This window comes from Macaca nemestrina, chromosome 9, assembly GCF_043159975.1.
Source record: "Macaca nemestrina isolate mMacNem1 chromosome 9, mMacNem.hap1, whole genome shotgun sequence".
In the NCBI taxonomy this organism is placed as follows: domain Eukaryota; kingdom Metazoa; phylum Chordata; class Mammalia; order Primates; family Cercopithecidae; genus Macaca; species Macaca nemestrina.
Genome location: NC_092133.1, coordinates 35,352,665 through 35,365,485, shown reverse-complemented (window position 1 = coordinate 35,365,485; position 12,821 = coordinate 35,352,665). Strand labels below are relative to the sequence as shown.

At 51.9% G+C, this 12,821-nt stretch overlaps 1 protein-coding gene across 3 annotated transcripts in view; it reads right to left on the bottom strand.

The window, feature by feature from the left end:
• The window catches only part of LOC105478427 (pyridine nucleotide-disulphide oxidoreductase domain 2), a 32,634-nt gene extending 20,866 nt beyond the window's left edge, over nt 1-11,768 (bottom strand). For 2 of the 3 annotated variants that reach the window (XM_071069327.1, XM_071069326.1), the window contains exons 1-4: nt 11,551-11,768; nt 7,514-7,533; nt 4,485-4,578; nt 3,565-3,638 (exon numbers count right to left, since the gene is read on the bottom strand). In XM_071069327.1, the coding sequence (XP_070925428.1) occupies nt 3,565-3,638; nt 4,485-4,578; nt 7,514-7,533; nt 11,551-11,677 (315 nt within the window). In that variant the 5' untranslated portion in view covers nt 11,678-11,768. The remainder of the gene's footprint in view (nt 1-3,564; nt 3,639-4,484; nt 4,579-7,513; nt 7,534-11,550) is intronic. The other variant, XM_011735702.3, reaches the window with a different exon arrangement.
• Nucleotides 11,769-12,821: the final 1,053 nt, after the last annotated feature.

Sequence of the window (12,821 nt, the reverse complement as noted above, 5' to 3'; positions counted from 1 at the left end):
TTCTGTCTATAAATCTTCTTCTCCCACGGGGCTGTGCTGGAGACTTTGAGCATACTCTGGCTCGGGAGGCCGATCCATTTATGAATCATTGTTTGCTCAATTAAACTCTGTTAAATTTAATTTGGTGAAGGTTTTTCTTTTAACAATGGTTTTAATTATGTGGAGTTCGAATGAGAAGGGGAATGTTAAGTAACCATCAGATTATATCCATGAGATTTGTTCGGATTATGAAGTTTTTTTCTTAAAAAAAAAATGAAAGCAAAAACCTTCTTTTATTTACCCCATGAGAGTTCTCAGCATGCACAAACCATCATGGGTGGAAACTGTTGGAAAGCGCGTGTGTGTGAAGGATGTGTGTCTAAATGACCAGAGATACAAGAGATTTTTTTTTTTTTTTTTTTTTTTTTTTTTTTTTTGTGAGATAGAGTCTCGCTCTTTTGCCCAGGCTGGAGTGCAGTGGCACGATCTCGGCTCACTGCAAGCTCCACCTCCCAGGTTCACGCCATTCTCCTGCCTCAGCCTCCTGAGTAGCTGGGACTACAGGAACCCGCCACCATGCCTGGCTAATTTTTTTTGTATTTTTAGTAGAGACGGGGTTTCACCGTGTTAGCCAGGATGGTCTCGATCTCTTGACCTCGTGATCCGCCCGTCTCGGCCTCCCAAAGTGCTGGGATTACAGGTATGAGTCACTCTCTCTAAGAGCAGGGTCTGGCCGGTACGAGAGATTTAAAGGGTGTTCTTCTCCAAGTTGTGTTCCGGGGGCCTTCTCTCTCAGAATGACATGAGAATGCCATCAAAAAGACTTTCTGGGCCCCACCACTGCCACCGAATCAGACCTGTGAGCAAGAACCCCAGGGAAATCTCCGCTTCCCCAGCAGTTTCCCAGGTCATACTCTGTGGCCCTGCAAGTTAGAGCCCTACCTTAGAGAGATTTCCAGGAGAAAAGCAGGAGCAAAATGAATAAGACTGAGTGAGACACAGAAGGTCAGTGAGCGGGGGAGGGAGATGGGGTTGCCTCTGGCAATGAGGTCAAGGCTGGCCCAGGGGGAGGTGGGGAAGGTGGCTTATGGCTGAAGGGGATGAAAAGCCCCCCTCCACATCCCCTTCTCTGCCAGTGCAAAGGCTCTGCCCTTCCAGCCTGGATTCCATCACCCAGCGTGAGACTGCTGCAAAAGCAAACTCATTTTCTAGGTGGATGGAACCGGGAGGTGATCCAAGTCAGTGCTTGCATTGACAGCTGTGGAAACTAACACCCAGGACGGGCAGGCAGGCCCTGGTGGGGACCACAGAGGGTCAGTGGAGGGTGCTTTGGCTCAAGAAGGGGAGGAGGGGCAGCGGTGCCAAAGCTAAGCCTCACACTTTAGTTGGCGGCTCAGTCTAATTGGATATAGCCTTATAAGTGGCAGGATGATTGAGTAGTCTCTGGCCATTGGTCTTTCTGGAGCCTCAGTTTTCTCAAGTGCCAAATGGGGGTAATAATAATAGCAACAAGTACTGAGCCCGCTGTGCACCAGGGACTGTGCTGATGTAGCCTTGGGAGGCAGGTGTTGTTGCCATTCCCATCTTACAGATGAGGAAGAGAAGGCATCACATGGCGAAATCACACAGCTGGTGAGCTGTGGAGCAGGGAGGCAGACGCAGCCGGCCAGTTTCCAGCAGCTCCAGTCTCAGCCTCTGTGCACACCCCGCTGGAGCTGCCAGGGACACTCCATCTATGACCACGTTCACCACAAACTACAAAGAGCTAGAGGCATGTGAGTCTGGGTGGTATCGGTACCAAGAGGCCTGAGTGCATCATAGCTCAAGAACAAGCAGTTGGAGACAGTCTGACCTTGGCTCAAATTCTCCATCACTTTTTAGCTCTGTGAATTTAACCCCTGAACTTTAAGTTCCCTGATTCTAACATGGCTCTTGACTTACAGGTGAGGAACAATTGAGATAGAACATTAAAGGTCATAGCCCAATATGTGATGCTGGTAAAGTAAATGCTCTCCATTATAGTTTTGGAAAGAGTATATTCCTGGAAAGAGTTTAGTTGCCCTCCTGTCAATGCCCTCCAGGCCCTCAATGTCCTGTTAAAACAAGGTGCTCCAGATGGGGTGAGTCCTGCACATCACACAGCAGAACTGCTTTCTCCCTGAGCTGAGCACCGTACTCCTATGAATGCAGCCCAAGGCAGAGGTTAAAGCATCTACTCAATTCACTTGGGAGCTTCTAGTTCCAGGAACACTATGACAAACACCATTTCAAATGAGTAACATTTTTTAAGTAAAGAGAATAATCAAGTGAAAATGTCTATTCTGTGATTCTTAGTCTCATAGATCAGGTTTGCCAAAAGGAGGGTCCCTGTTCCCCAACATCTGCTACTATGAATAAGTGGTGCATTTACAAACTGCCTGCTGCTATGGTCTGGTCTGGACTGGAGACCAGCGACTCACCCCCAGCCCTGGCTAGATTTCATCCAGTCCTGGTACCAGGATGCACATACTCTGTCTCAGTGGCTTGAAGAAGTCTCTACATGAACCAGTTAGAGCAGCCAAAGAGCTGTGAACAGCAGCTGGACATCACACTAGCTTAAAATTTTGAATTTAGAGCAAAGATGTCACCAACATGGCCGGGCATGGTGGCTCATGCCTGTAATCCCAGCATTTTGGGAGGCTGAGGCAGGTGGATCATGAGGTCAGGAGATCGAGGCCATCCTGGCTAACACGGTGAAACCCCACGTCCACTAAAAATACAAAAAATTAGCCGGGCGTGGTGGCGGGCGCCTGTAGTCCCAGCTACTCGGGAGGCTGAGGCAGGAGAATGGCGTGAACCCGGGAGGCAGAGCTTGCAGTGAGCTGAGATCATGCCACTGCACTCCAGCCTGGGCGACAGAGTGAGACCTGGTCTCAAAAAAAAATAAACATGAGTGGCAGCTGCTTGTGCAGATGGCACTAAGACCCCTTTTCTCTGAGTGGTGAGTGACAGTGGCACCAAGCAGGTAGAAGCCAATCAGCCTCAGGAATGTGGTGACGCAGTTTATAAGACAGTGGGGGTGAAGGAAGGTGAAAGGGTTGGCGGCAGGGTTGGGCAAGGTTGCGGACAAAGGTTAGTGGACTGAGAGGCAAACAGCACCAGATGAGACTCCCAGGAACCTTCCCAACAGCCCGGGAGCCAGAAAAGTCCCCAGGCCCCACTTCCTGCTCCAGATGCCAAGAGAGGGAATCAGCTCTCAAGTTCAATGAGGGCAGAAATGGGGCTCGTGTCCCAAGGCAGCTGTAAGCTCAGGCGCCCAAGGCTTCAGATAGGTGTCCCACGGGGCCTGATGGTGACAAAGCTCATTCTTCAAAAGAAGTCTGATTCTTGGATGAAATTTCCCACTTTTCAAGACACTATATGGACAAGACAAAACCCATCCATGGGAACGCAGCAGGGAGACCACGTGGGATACACAATACTTGGGTAGAAGAGGGAGCCCTCAGGGGCGGGCATCACCTCGGGCGTGGAACAGGGAGCCTCTGCCCAGGTTGGGAAGATGGAACTGCCTCCTCCCTCCCTGCAATCAGGCCGGGGAGGCCCTACCTTCAGCTCCAGATCAGTGTAAATCTGCGGCCTCAGCAGGCTGAGCAGGTAGGACGCGCGGGAGAACTTAAACCCTGAAACCGAATCCAATGAAGATGGTCACCAGGGGTCAGCAGGGATGAAGACCATCACCAGGGGTCAGCATGGATGAAGCCCGTCACCGGGGGTCAGCGGGGATGAGGACTGTCACCGGGGGTCAGCGGGGATGAGGACCATCACGGGGGGGTCAGCGGGGATGAGGACCGTCACCGGGGGTCAGCGGGGATGAGGACCATCACGGGGGGGTCAGCGGGGATGAAGCCCGTCACCGGGGGTCAGCGGGGATGAGGACCGTCACTGGGGGGTCAGCGGGGATGAGGACCGTCACGGGGGGGTCAGCGGGGATGAGGACCGTCACCGGGGGTCAGCGGGGATGAGGACCGTCACCGGGGGGTCAGCGGGGATGAGGACCGTCACCGGGGGGTCAGCGGGGATGAGGACCGTCACCGGGGGGTCAGCGGGGATGAGGACCGTCACCGGGGGTCAGCGGGGATGAGGACCGTCACCGGGGGGTCAGCGGGGATGAGGACCGTCACCGGGGGTCAGCGGGGATGAAGTGTGTCACCGGGGGTCAGCGGGGATGAGGACCGTCACGGCGGGTCAGCGGGGATGAGGACCGTCACGGGGGGTCAGCGGGGATGAGGACCGTCACGGGGGGTCAGCGGGGATGAGGACCGTCACCGGGGGGTCAGCGGGGATGAGGACCGTCACCGGGGGGTCAGCGGGGATGAGGACCGTCACGGGGGGTCAGCTGGGATGAGGACCGTCACGGGGGGTCAGCGGGGATGAGGACCGTCACCGGGGGGTCAGTGGGGATGAAGAGGATGAAGACTGTCCCCGGGTCACTGCCCTCCACTCCCCCATGCCACATCGGAGCTCACCTGGGACGATCTCCTCAGTGACAGCTGCACCCCCGATCACATGGCGCCTCTCGAAGACCGCGGTGTTCACCCCCAGTCTCTGCAGGTACGCTGCCTGGGAAGTGGGGCAGCACACAGGGCCCTCCCTTTATCCCTCTGAAATGTCAGGGCTCCCTCGGGCTGACCCGCAGACTGAGGTCCTCACTATAGGCCAGTATGCCCCACACCCTACAGCCTCCCCACCCTGCTCATGCTGTTCCTGCCTCTGGGAATGCCCTTCCCTGTGCTTCCCCTTCCACTCTTGCCTTTCCTAGATGTCCTCTAAGATCGGACAGGCCTGCTCCCGCCCCTCCACTTCCCAACTGAAGGTGGTCTTCCCTCCTCAGAGGCCTGGTGCCTCGGGGTCTCACGCTGCTTCCTGCCACCCTGCCCTGGGATGTTCCTCTCCTTCAGGCAGGGCACAAGCCTCATTCCTCCTACAAGCGCAGCACAGTGAGGTGAAACTTGTGAACGCTGACTCTTCCGCCCAGATTCAGCCCCTCGTTCTCTCTCTGCTGCTGCAGCCCCAGTACCTGATCTGCCTGGCCTGTTTGTTCACATGCAATAATGGGGCTGATGAAAATAGTCCTGGCTTTACCCACTTCATAAGGCTGCTGTGAAGATGAACTGAGCTGGTCCCTAGACAGGGCTTTAAGTGGTCTCCGGCACAGAGAATGTGCTCAGTAAATGAAGCTGCTCATAGCAGCGCTTTATTTTGGGAGAACAAATGATGCAAGGATTTCTATCAATTTTTTTCTAGCACTTAGTGGAAAAATCAATAAATATCTGTTGAACCAAACTGGTCATGAATCTACCGATCTAAAATGCTGGCCCTGTGACCACAGGAATGGTGCCATGCAAAAGTCAGACTTTTCAAAAAGCTCCCTTGGCAACTATTATGTGCCAGAAACAGTGAGTACGTTGTCTTATTTAATTTTTCCCAACAGCCAAGAGGCAGGTACTATGATTCTCTCATTTTACAGATGAGAAAACTGAGGCTCAATGAGGTTAACAGCTTGCCTCAGGCTCACAGAGCTGATGAGCAGAGGTCTTCGGAATTGAAACGAGACGGTGTGAAACCAGCGTCTATCCTCCTAACATATCCTACTGAGAAAGAAACAGCAGCCGTCACTCAGTGGCTGAGGCCTGGCACGCAAGGTAAGCTGCATCTCCTATTACACAGGAATGATCTCACAGATGGACAACCCCAAACAAGGTTTCTATAAGACTATGATAAAATGAGGCAAGCACAAACAAAAGCAATGTCTCAGTGCCATCGAGAAAATACCCAACACCCCTCTTGGCTGAAATGAGTGACTGCTACTTCTGTATCAATTACTGCTCTCCGCACACATCTCTCTCCTCCCTACAGATCGGATTTCTTGAGCTGCCCAGTTGCAGGGCTGCCCCTCCTTCCTGAGAGTATCTAATCTCTGGCAAGCCCTATTTCCTTAGGCCTTCCCTCGAATCAACCAAAGCTCAAATCCTGTGCTAGGTTCTTTCTAACACCTTCCTACTGAGGCAACCCGAGGTTCCCCTGATGTGAGTCCCCTCGCTGCAAGGAGCAAGAAACCCAACTAGACTAACTACAAGTGTGTTCCTGGTGGGCTTTGGGTGAAGGGGATGGATGCCAGCCTTCCTTGGCCTGGAAACTTCCAATAATAACTGCCACCACTTGCATGTGACGGGTTCTAGCAGCAAATGATCCATTACCTTCACAGCAGCTCTGTGAGGGCAGGTGCCATTGTTCCATTTTACAGTGACTCGGAGAGGCTAAGTGACTCACCTTAACCTTCACAAAGTGGCAGAGCTGGAAGATGAATCTTTGTTTATATTAATATAAAATCAGGCCTATATTAATATAAAATCAGGCCGGGCATGGTGGTTCATGCCTGTAATCTCAGTACTTTCAGAGGCTGAGGCAGGCGGGCCACCTGAGGTCAGGAGTTCGAGATCAGCCTGGCCAACATGGCGAAACCCCATCTCTACTAAAAATACAAAAATTAGCCAGGTTTAGTGGTGGGCGCCTGAAATCCCAGCTACTCAGGAGGCTGAAGCAGGAGAATTGCTTCAACCCGGGAGGTGGAGGTTGCAGTGAGCTGAGATCGTGCCATTGCACTCCAGCCTGGGCGACAAAGCAAAACTCCATCTCAAAAAAAATTAAAATAAAATAAAATAAAATAAATGTTTTAAATTACTGATCCATTGAGTTACAAAATGCCCCACATAAAATGTTCAGGTAAAACTTGGACATCAGGCAAAGTATTAAGGTTTAACATCAGTCCGTTAGCACATCCACAGTTACCCCCATATTGATATTCTAGAGCTGCCACTGCTTCAAGAAGATGTTCCATGTTTGTTTTGTGGCTTGAATACCTTCTGTGGCCTCCTGGAGGTATCTAGACTCAGGTTACAGAAGCATAGGCTAAGGATAGCTCTGGGCCACCCAGCTCAGCTTGGGATCTTGAAGTCAGTTGTGCTGGGGACGGGGCGCTGGCCCTTCTGCTAGGCTGAGCTCCTCAATGTATCCAGGGCACACTTTGGCCACATAGCGGCTATGTACTCCAAGGTGGTACGTGGCCTAGACCTGGCTGGGAGCACAGGGCTCTAGACACAAGGGCTGACTATGATCTGGAGTCAAGGGACCCCACCCTGCCCTGGGTGCCCAATCCCCTGCTTCCCACCTGCTCCCATGCTATGTTGGTTACATGCTTCCCCGCCTTGTCAGCTTGTTTCTGGAAGCTCCCTGACTCCCTCCCAGGCCATGGGGAAACCACCTTTCCCCATTAGGGGAAGGGGAGGAAAGCAGCCTGTGATGTCCTCAGCTGGCTGCAGATGTGCATTCAACCCAGCCCCCGGTCAGCGTGGGAGAGCAGAGGGTGCTGACTAGGCTGCCTTTTCCTTCTCTCTCGAGGCCCTTATCCCACCTGCTTCTTCACACTCCTTCCCAGGCTGCTGAGAGCCACACACCCAGGGGCCAGTGAAGTGGGATCGATTAGGGAGGTACTCACAGCCACCAGTCCGTTGTGTCCTGCAACGAGACAGGGGAGGGGGAAGGAAAGCATCACTGGTCAGCCGGCGGGCAGACGGACAGTCCTTGAGGAATGTGCTCACTGCTCCCTGTCCCCATGCCATGAAGATCCAGTGACCCTCCCCTCCCCTTCCCGCATTCAGATGTTGGAACAGCAGCTAGCTCAACTCCATGAAACACCAGATCTTCAAGGAGTCAGAAAAGCCTGGTCCTTGCCCTGGCTGGAAAAGTCCTGCTCCCCTGGCTTGGTCAGGGGCTCTGCTGGAGTGAGGGGCTGATGCTTGGGAGGTGCAGGTGATGGTATCTGAGGGAGCAGCACGGCTGACTTGGCAAGCAGGAGAAGCAATGGGTGGCTGCATGCTGGTGCGCCAACGTCCCGTCTCGCATGGCAGCATCAGCATCCAGGGGAGTGCTGGTCATGTGGGTAGCTGCTGTCAAGTGTGGCTTGTTTTGCCCACATGTGGTTCACAATCGGCACAACGGTGCCCTAGGAGGCTTCATTCACATGGGTTTGTTTTTGCCAATCCCCAGTGTTCCAAAAATAAAATGTGAACAGTTCGACAGGAAGTAAACATGTACAGTTTCAACATGTGCTGGAGTGACGGGCTGTGCTTCAGGGTGCCTTGGGCTGAGAGGCCTGAATTTGGCCTTGGCATCTCATGTTCCACACCAAGCCGCTGGGTAGCAAGTGCCTCTCCAGCTCTGATAAGCTCAGAATCACCTGGGAGGCTGTGTAAATGTCGACTCCCAGACCCCCTCCCAGGAGTCTATTCAGCAGGTGTTTCACAGAACCAAGAGTTTCATGAGCTAAAATTAACTCTGACCACATGAGAAGCATGTGAGAAGCTAGTTGGTTATAGTTCATCTTAAAAAGTGCTGCTTGACATACTCTTTATTTGTATGGGCTTTTGAAAACGTTCATAAGAAAGTTTAAACAGTCTGCCAGTTGGGACTCATGAGCAGATGGAACCTGTCTCAAATACATGCAACAAACTAAAGGCACACAGTCCTGGGCTCAGCCCAGCCTCTGCTGTTTGCCAGGGTGTGACCTCAGAGAGTTGTCAGCTGCCCTGAGCCTTGAGCTTCTTCACGTGGGGAACAGAGGGTGCCAGGGACCCTGCAGCGCGGCAAGGATGAGATAAATGGGAGCTATTTGTCTTTTAATTGGTGCTGATGGTCAGTCTTGGAAAACTCAGTTTTCCAGGCAACTGGGTCCAGTTCAATCACGGCAGACCTCAAATGAATAAGGTAAAGGATCCAAAGCACAAGACCCCCTCCCAGTGGCCACCCCCAGGTCTGGCTGAGCCCTCCTTGGCTTCTGGTGACACCTCTGTTTCCTTGAAGAGGACTTCAGCTGCGGGCTCTGCTAATCCCCAGACCTGCCTCAGGGGCCCCACAGCAGCCGCCTGGGCCCTTGAGAAGCTGCTCTGGGCGTGGGCTCTGCAGCTGCCTGCATCAGGCAGGGTTGGTTGGGCGGATGTGCTGACCTCCGGGAGTCACTTCCTGCCCTCAGAATGCTCATCACCAGGTACGAGGCCAGGAATGTCCATTTTAACAAGCTCCTCAGTCACTCTCAGGCACATTTAGTCAAATGACTAAATCAGAGTCATCTTCAAGGTGGCGGCCAGGCGCCAGTGTGCCTTCAGGGACTCAAGAGGTAACCCTTGTCTCAGAATATGCCACTGTGTTCCTCACTCAGGCCCAAGATGCCTTTAAACCAGGCTTCATGGTATGTTTAGCAACTAAAGAAATCATGTCAAGGAAAAGCTCACACACTGAGACTCACTCGCACTTGTAGGCAAGTCACCAAGGCAGCTGGTGACCTAGAGTCAACCTTCCCCATTAGGAGACAGCAGGGTGAGCTGTGGCCGAGCACGGAAGAAGGCGGGGGCTTCTCTGAGGCTAAGCAAGGCGCTGGAGCTGTCTCCCACCAGCCCAGGGAGTTTGTGAGCCGGATGTCAAATAGCCATTGTTAGAAACTAAATTATATAAGCTTACAATTAAATAAATGATATTAAAAACAAAGGTAATAAATACTCCAAACACACTACTTCCTATTTGTTTTACTACATTTGTCTGTTCCCCATGCCTTTGCCATCAATGGCCTCTAGGTACATATCTGCATGGTGGACATACTATACAATGATGTGCCAGTGGGTATCACTCCCAAATCACATTCAGCAACCTCATCTTGGTGACAAAAAAGGCCATGGTGGGAGTATTCCCACCACCGTCATCAGCAAATATTACACAGCAGGGCTGAATTTATTGTTCTGTGGTCAGGCTTAAGAAAGCGATGGGAAAATGCTAATAATGCAAATTAAACCTAACAGCATTAGCTGTTACAGCGTGAATAGCATAAACATTGAAGGAAATCTAGTATTTAAAAAAATTATCTTATTTGAGTAACATCATTCCTGTCATTTAAAGAAGGAGACCGGGAGCGGTGGCTCACGCCTGTAATCCCAGCACTTTGGGAGGCTGAGGCGGGTGGATCACAAGGTCAGGAGTTCGAGACCAGCCTGGCCAACATGGTGAAACCCAGACTCTACTGAAAATACAAAAATTAGCTGGGCGTGGTGGTGGGTGCCTGTAATCCCAGCTACTCAGGAGGCTGAGGCAGGAGAATCACTTGAACCCAGGAGGCAGAGGTTGCAGTAAGCTGAGATTGTGTCACTGCACCCCAGCCTGGGTGACAGAGTGAGACTCTGTCTCAAAAAAAAAAAAAAAATTAATTAATTAAATAAAAATTAATTAAAAAAATAAGGAGTAAGGCTGGGATATAAATCTTTGCTGTTTCACGATCGTCCTACTCTTTACAGAAAATATGGAGCACCATTCTCTTCGGAGCTACCCTCATTTGTCAGATGCAACTATAGGTTGGCTACTGAGTTTGGCAAAAATCAAAGAAAGCCTTTGGTAAGAATCACTTGCCTAGACTGCATTTAAATTGAGAGTATTGTATTTTTATTTGTAAAATTGTGTGCAGTGTATCTTTTATTTCAATATTTAAAATAAGCATGTGTGTGTCTATATATGTATACACATATATGTATACATATATGCATACGTGTGTATATACGTGTGTGTGTATATATGTATGTGTATACACACACACACACAATCACACATTTTTCCCTGGAGAGGTGACTGTTGAGTATCTACCAGCTCGCAACTCCTCTAGTACACAGGAAAATGAACACATGCCTTCAAAGCTGCATAATGAGTGCCGTCTGCTTTCGGTCCCTGTCATTATCTCTGTCAGCTCTAGCTGGCAATCATGCATTTGGGGCCCTCTGCAAGTGTGAATGGAAGGCACTAAGCAAGAACCACCTGGTCCTGGGCCTGCTTCTTCCCCTAGCACCCAGTAGACTTTGATACTCTTGAGCTCAGGGGTTGGCAAAGTATGGCAGGATCACTGCAGATTCACAAATGTCCCAGAGCTGCAAGGCAATGGGGGCCACTGCCCTCCGCAGACACGCAGTAGGAACTCCAGAACTCAGTTCTGTTTTATCCTAACTGGCCTTTATGAAATGACTGCAGTTTCTTGTGAGGATGGGTGGCCTCAGTGGTAAGGCAGTGGTGACCAAAACTCACGGCACTGTGGGGGAGGTTGGGGGAGGGTGCTGGATTTCACCTGTCTGTTGGCCCAGAGCTCGTTCCAACCCTTAAAACCACAGGCTGAGAATGTGGTGGAAACTAGGTCATTTTGCAGGAGATAGAGGGAAACCCCTGAGCTCACCTAGTCTTCTTATCATTCTCCATGGAAGATCCAAGCCCAGAGAAGGCAAGCATTTGCCCCAGGCCACACAGCAGAGCCAGCCCCAGAATCCCAGGTGCCTGCCTGCCAGATGGAAGGGCTTTCCACTGCAGCCCCTGCTAGTGTATAAACTTCTGGCGGGTTATGACCGAGGAGAGAGCAGTGGGGCTTGGCAAGGCCTCCCCCTCCCTACCAAGCTCTGAGCAGGGCTGCCTTCCCGCCCCTCAGCTCTGGCCCAGCCTGCTTTACCACTTTACCTGCTCCTATCACCACCGCATCATACTCAGGCTTCAGACCTCCCCCGGCTTCTGTGTGAGCTCGTCTCCAAGCTGGGAAGGGAGAGGCAGCCACAGCCCTGCAGAGACCTCGGCCACTTGCAGCCATTTCTGCCCCAGGCTGGGCCTTGCTAGGCAGGGAGTTAGCTAGAGATTTGCTTTTGTGCTGCCCTAGGCAGGGGGTGGAGCAGGGAGGAAGCAGGAAGAGGAGGAGCTGCAGTCCCCCTCCAGCCCTCCTCCACCGTGCATTCTTGGCCACAGGCCAGCCTCCTGCTGCTGTGCAGCTGTGCTGGGCCATCGGGAGGGGTTGCCTATTAACCAGGCGGTGTCACCTCCAGGATGCAGGGGAATAATGACAAAACTGATAATCCACTGGGGTTCCCATGTCAGGCTGGCACTGTGCTGAACTCTGTAGGCAAAACTCCCCATTTTACAGATGAAGGCACTGAGGCTGCGGGGTTAGGGAGTGGTGGAGACAGAGCGGAGCCCCAAAGGGCCCTCTCCTCCCCTGTGCGGCTCCCTTCTCAGTCAGAACTGAAATGCCTGGGAGGGCAAGTGCTCGTGTCAGACTCTGCTCCGACTCCATGCTGAGTCTGCCAGTGCAGAGTGGTGATGCCTCTACACCCACAGGAGGCGCCCAGGGCAGCCATCTAGTGTCACCACGACCAGGGCCTTCAGACACCGCAAAGGCAGCTGTGTTTGTCGCTGAGGAGCACTGGAGTCCTCTCCTAAATGCTCAAACACACCCCTCAACGAGGGCTTAGGGGCAAGTTCACTGTCTGTAATTCTCTGGGTTTTCTTCTTTTGAAGGCCTGGCCAGTTCTCTTCTTTTGGCACTTTGCCCATTTTCCCAGAATCCCCAAGGATTGGAGGTCACATCGGTAAATACCTCCAGCTAAAGTTCTTTCTGACCCTCCCTTAGGCCTGCCTTGAATGAGGAGCCCCTTCGTTCTCTGCCCATTACTTAGCAGAGTGTTCCCTAGGAGGAGAAGGCCCCTCGCAGCGGAGCGTAGAGTTCCTGCACTGCTCTGACACGGCAGTGTGAAGGAAACCTGCTGTTGGTAACCAATCTCAGAACTGGGAGAGTATGTGGAGATGATCCTAAGAGGGGGTTCCGAGGACCCCTCCACACACCATGGACAGTTACCCCACATGTCAGCATCTCTGCTAAGATCTGATTCAGGATGTCCACCCCTGTGTTATTTATTATATAGAAAGATCAAGGGGACTGGTTAAACTAGACATATCACATT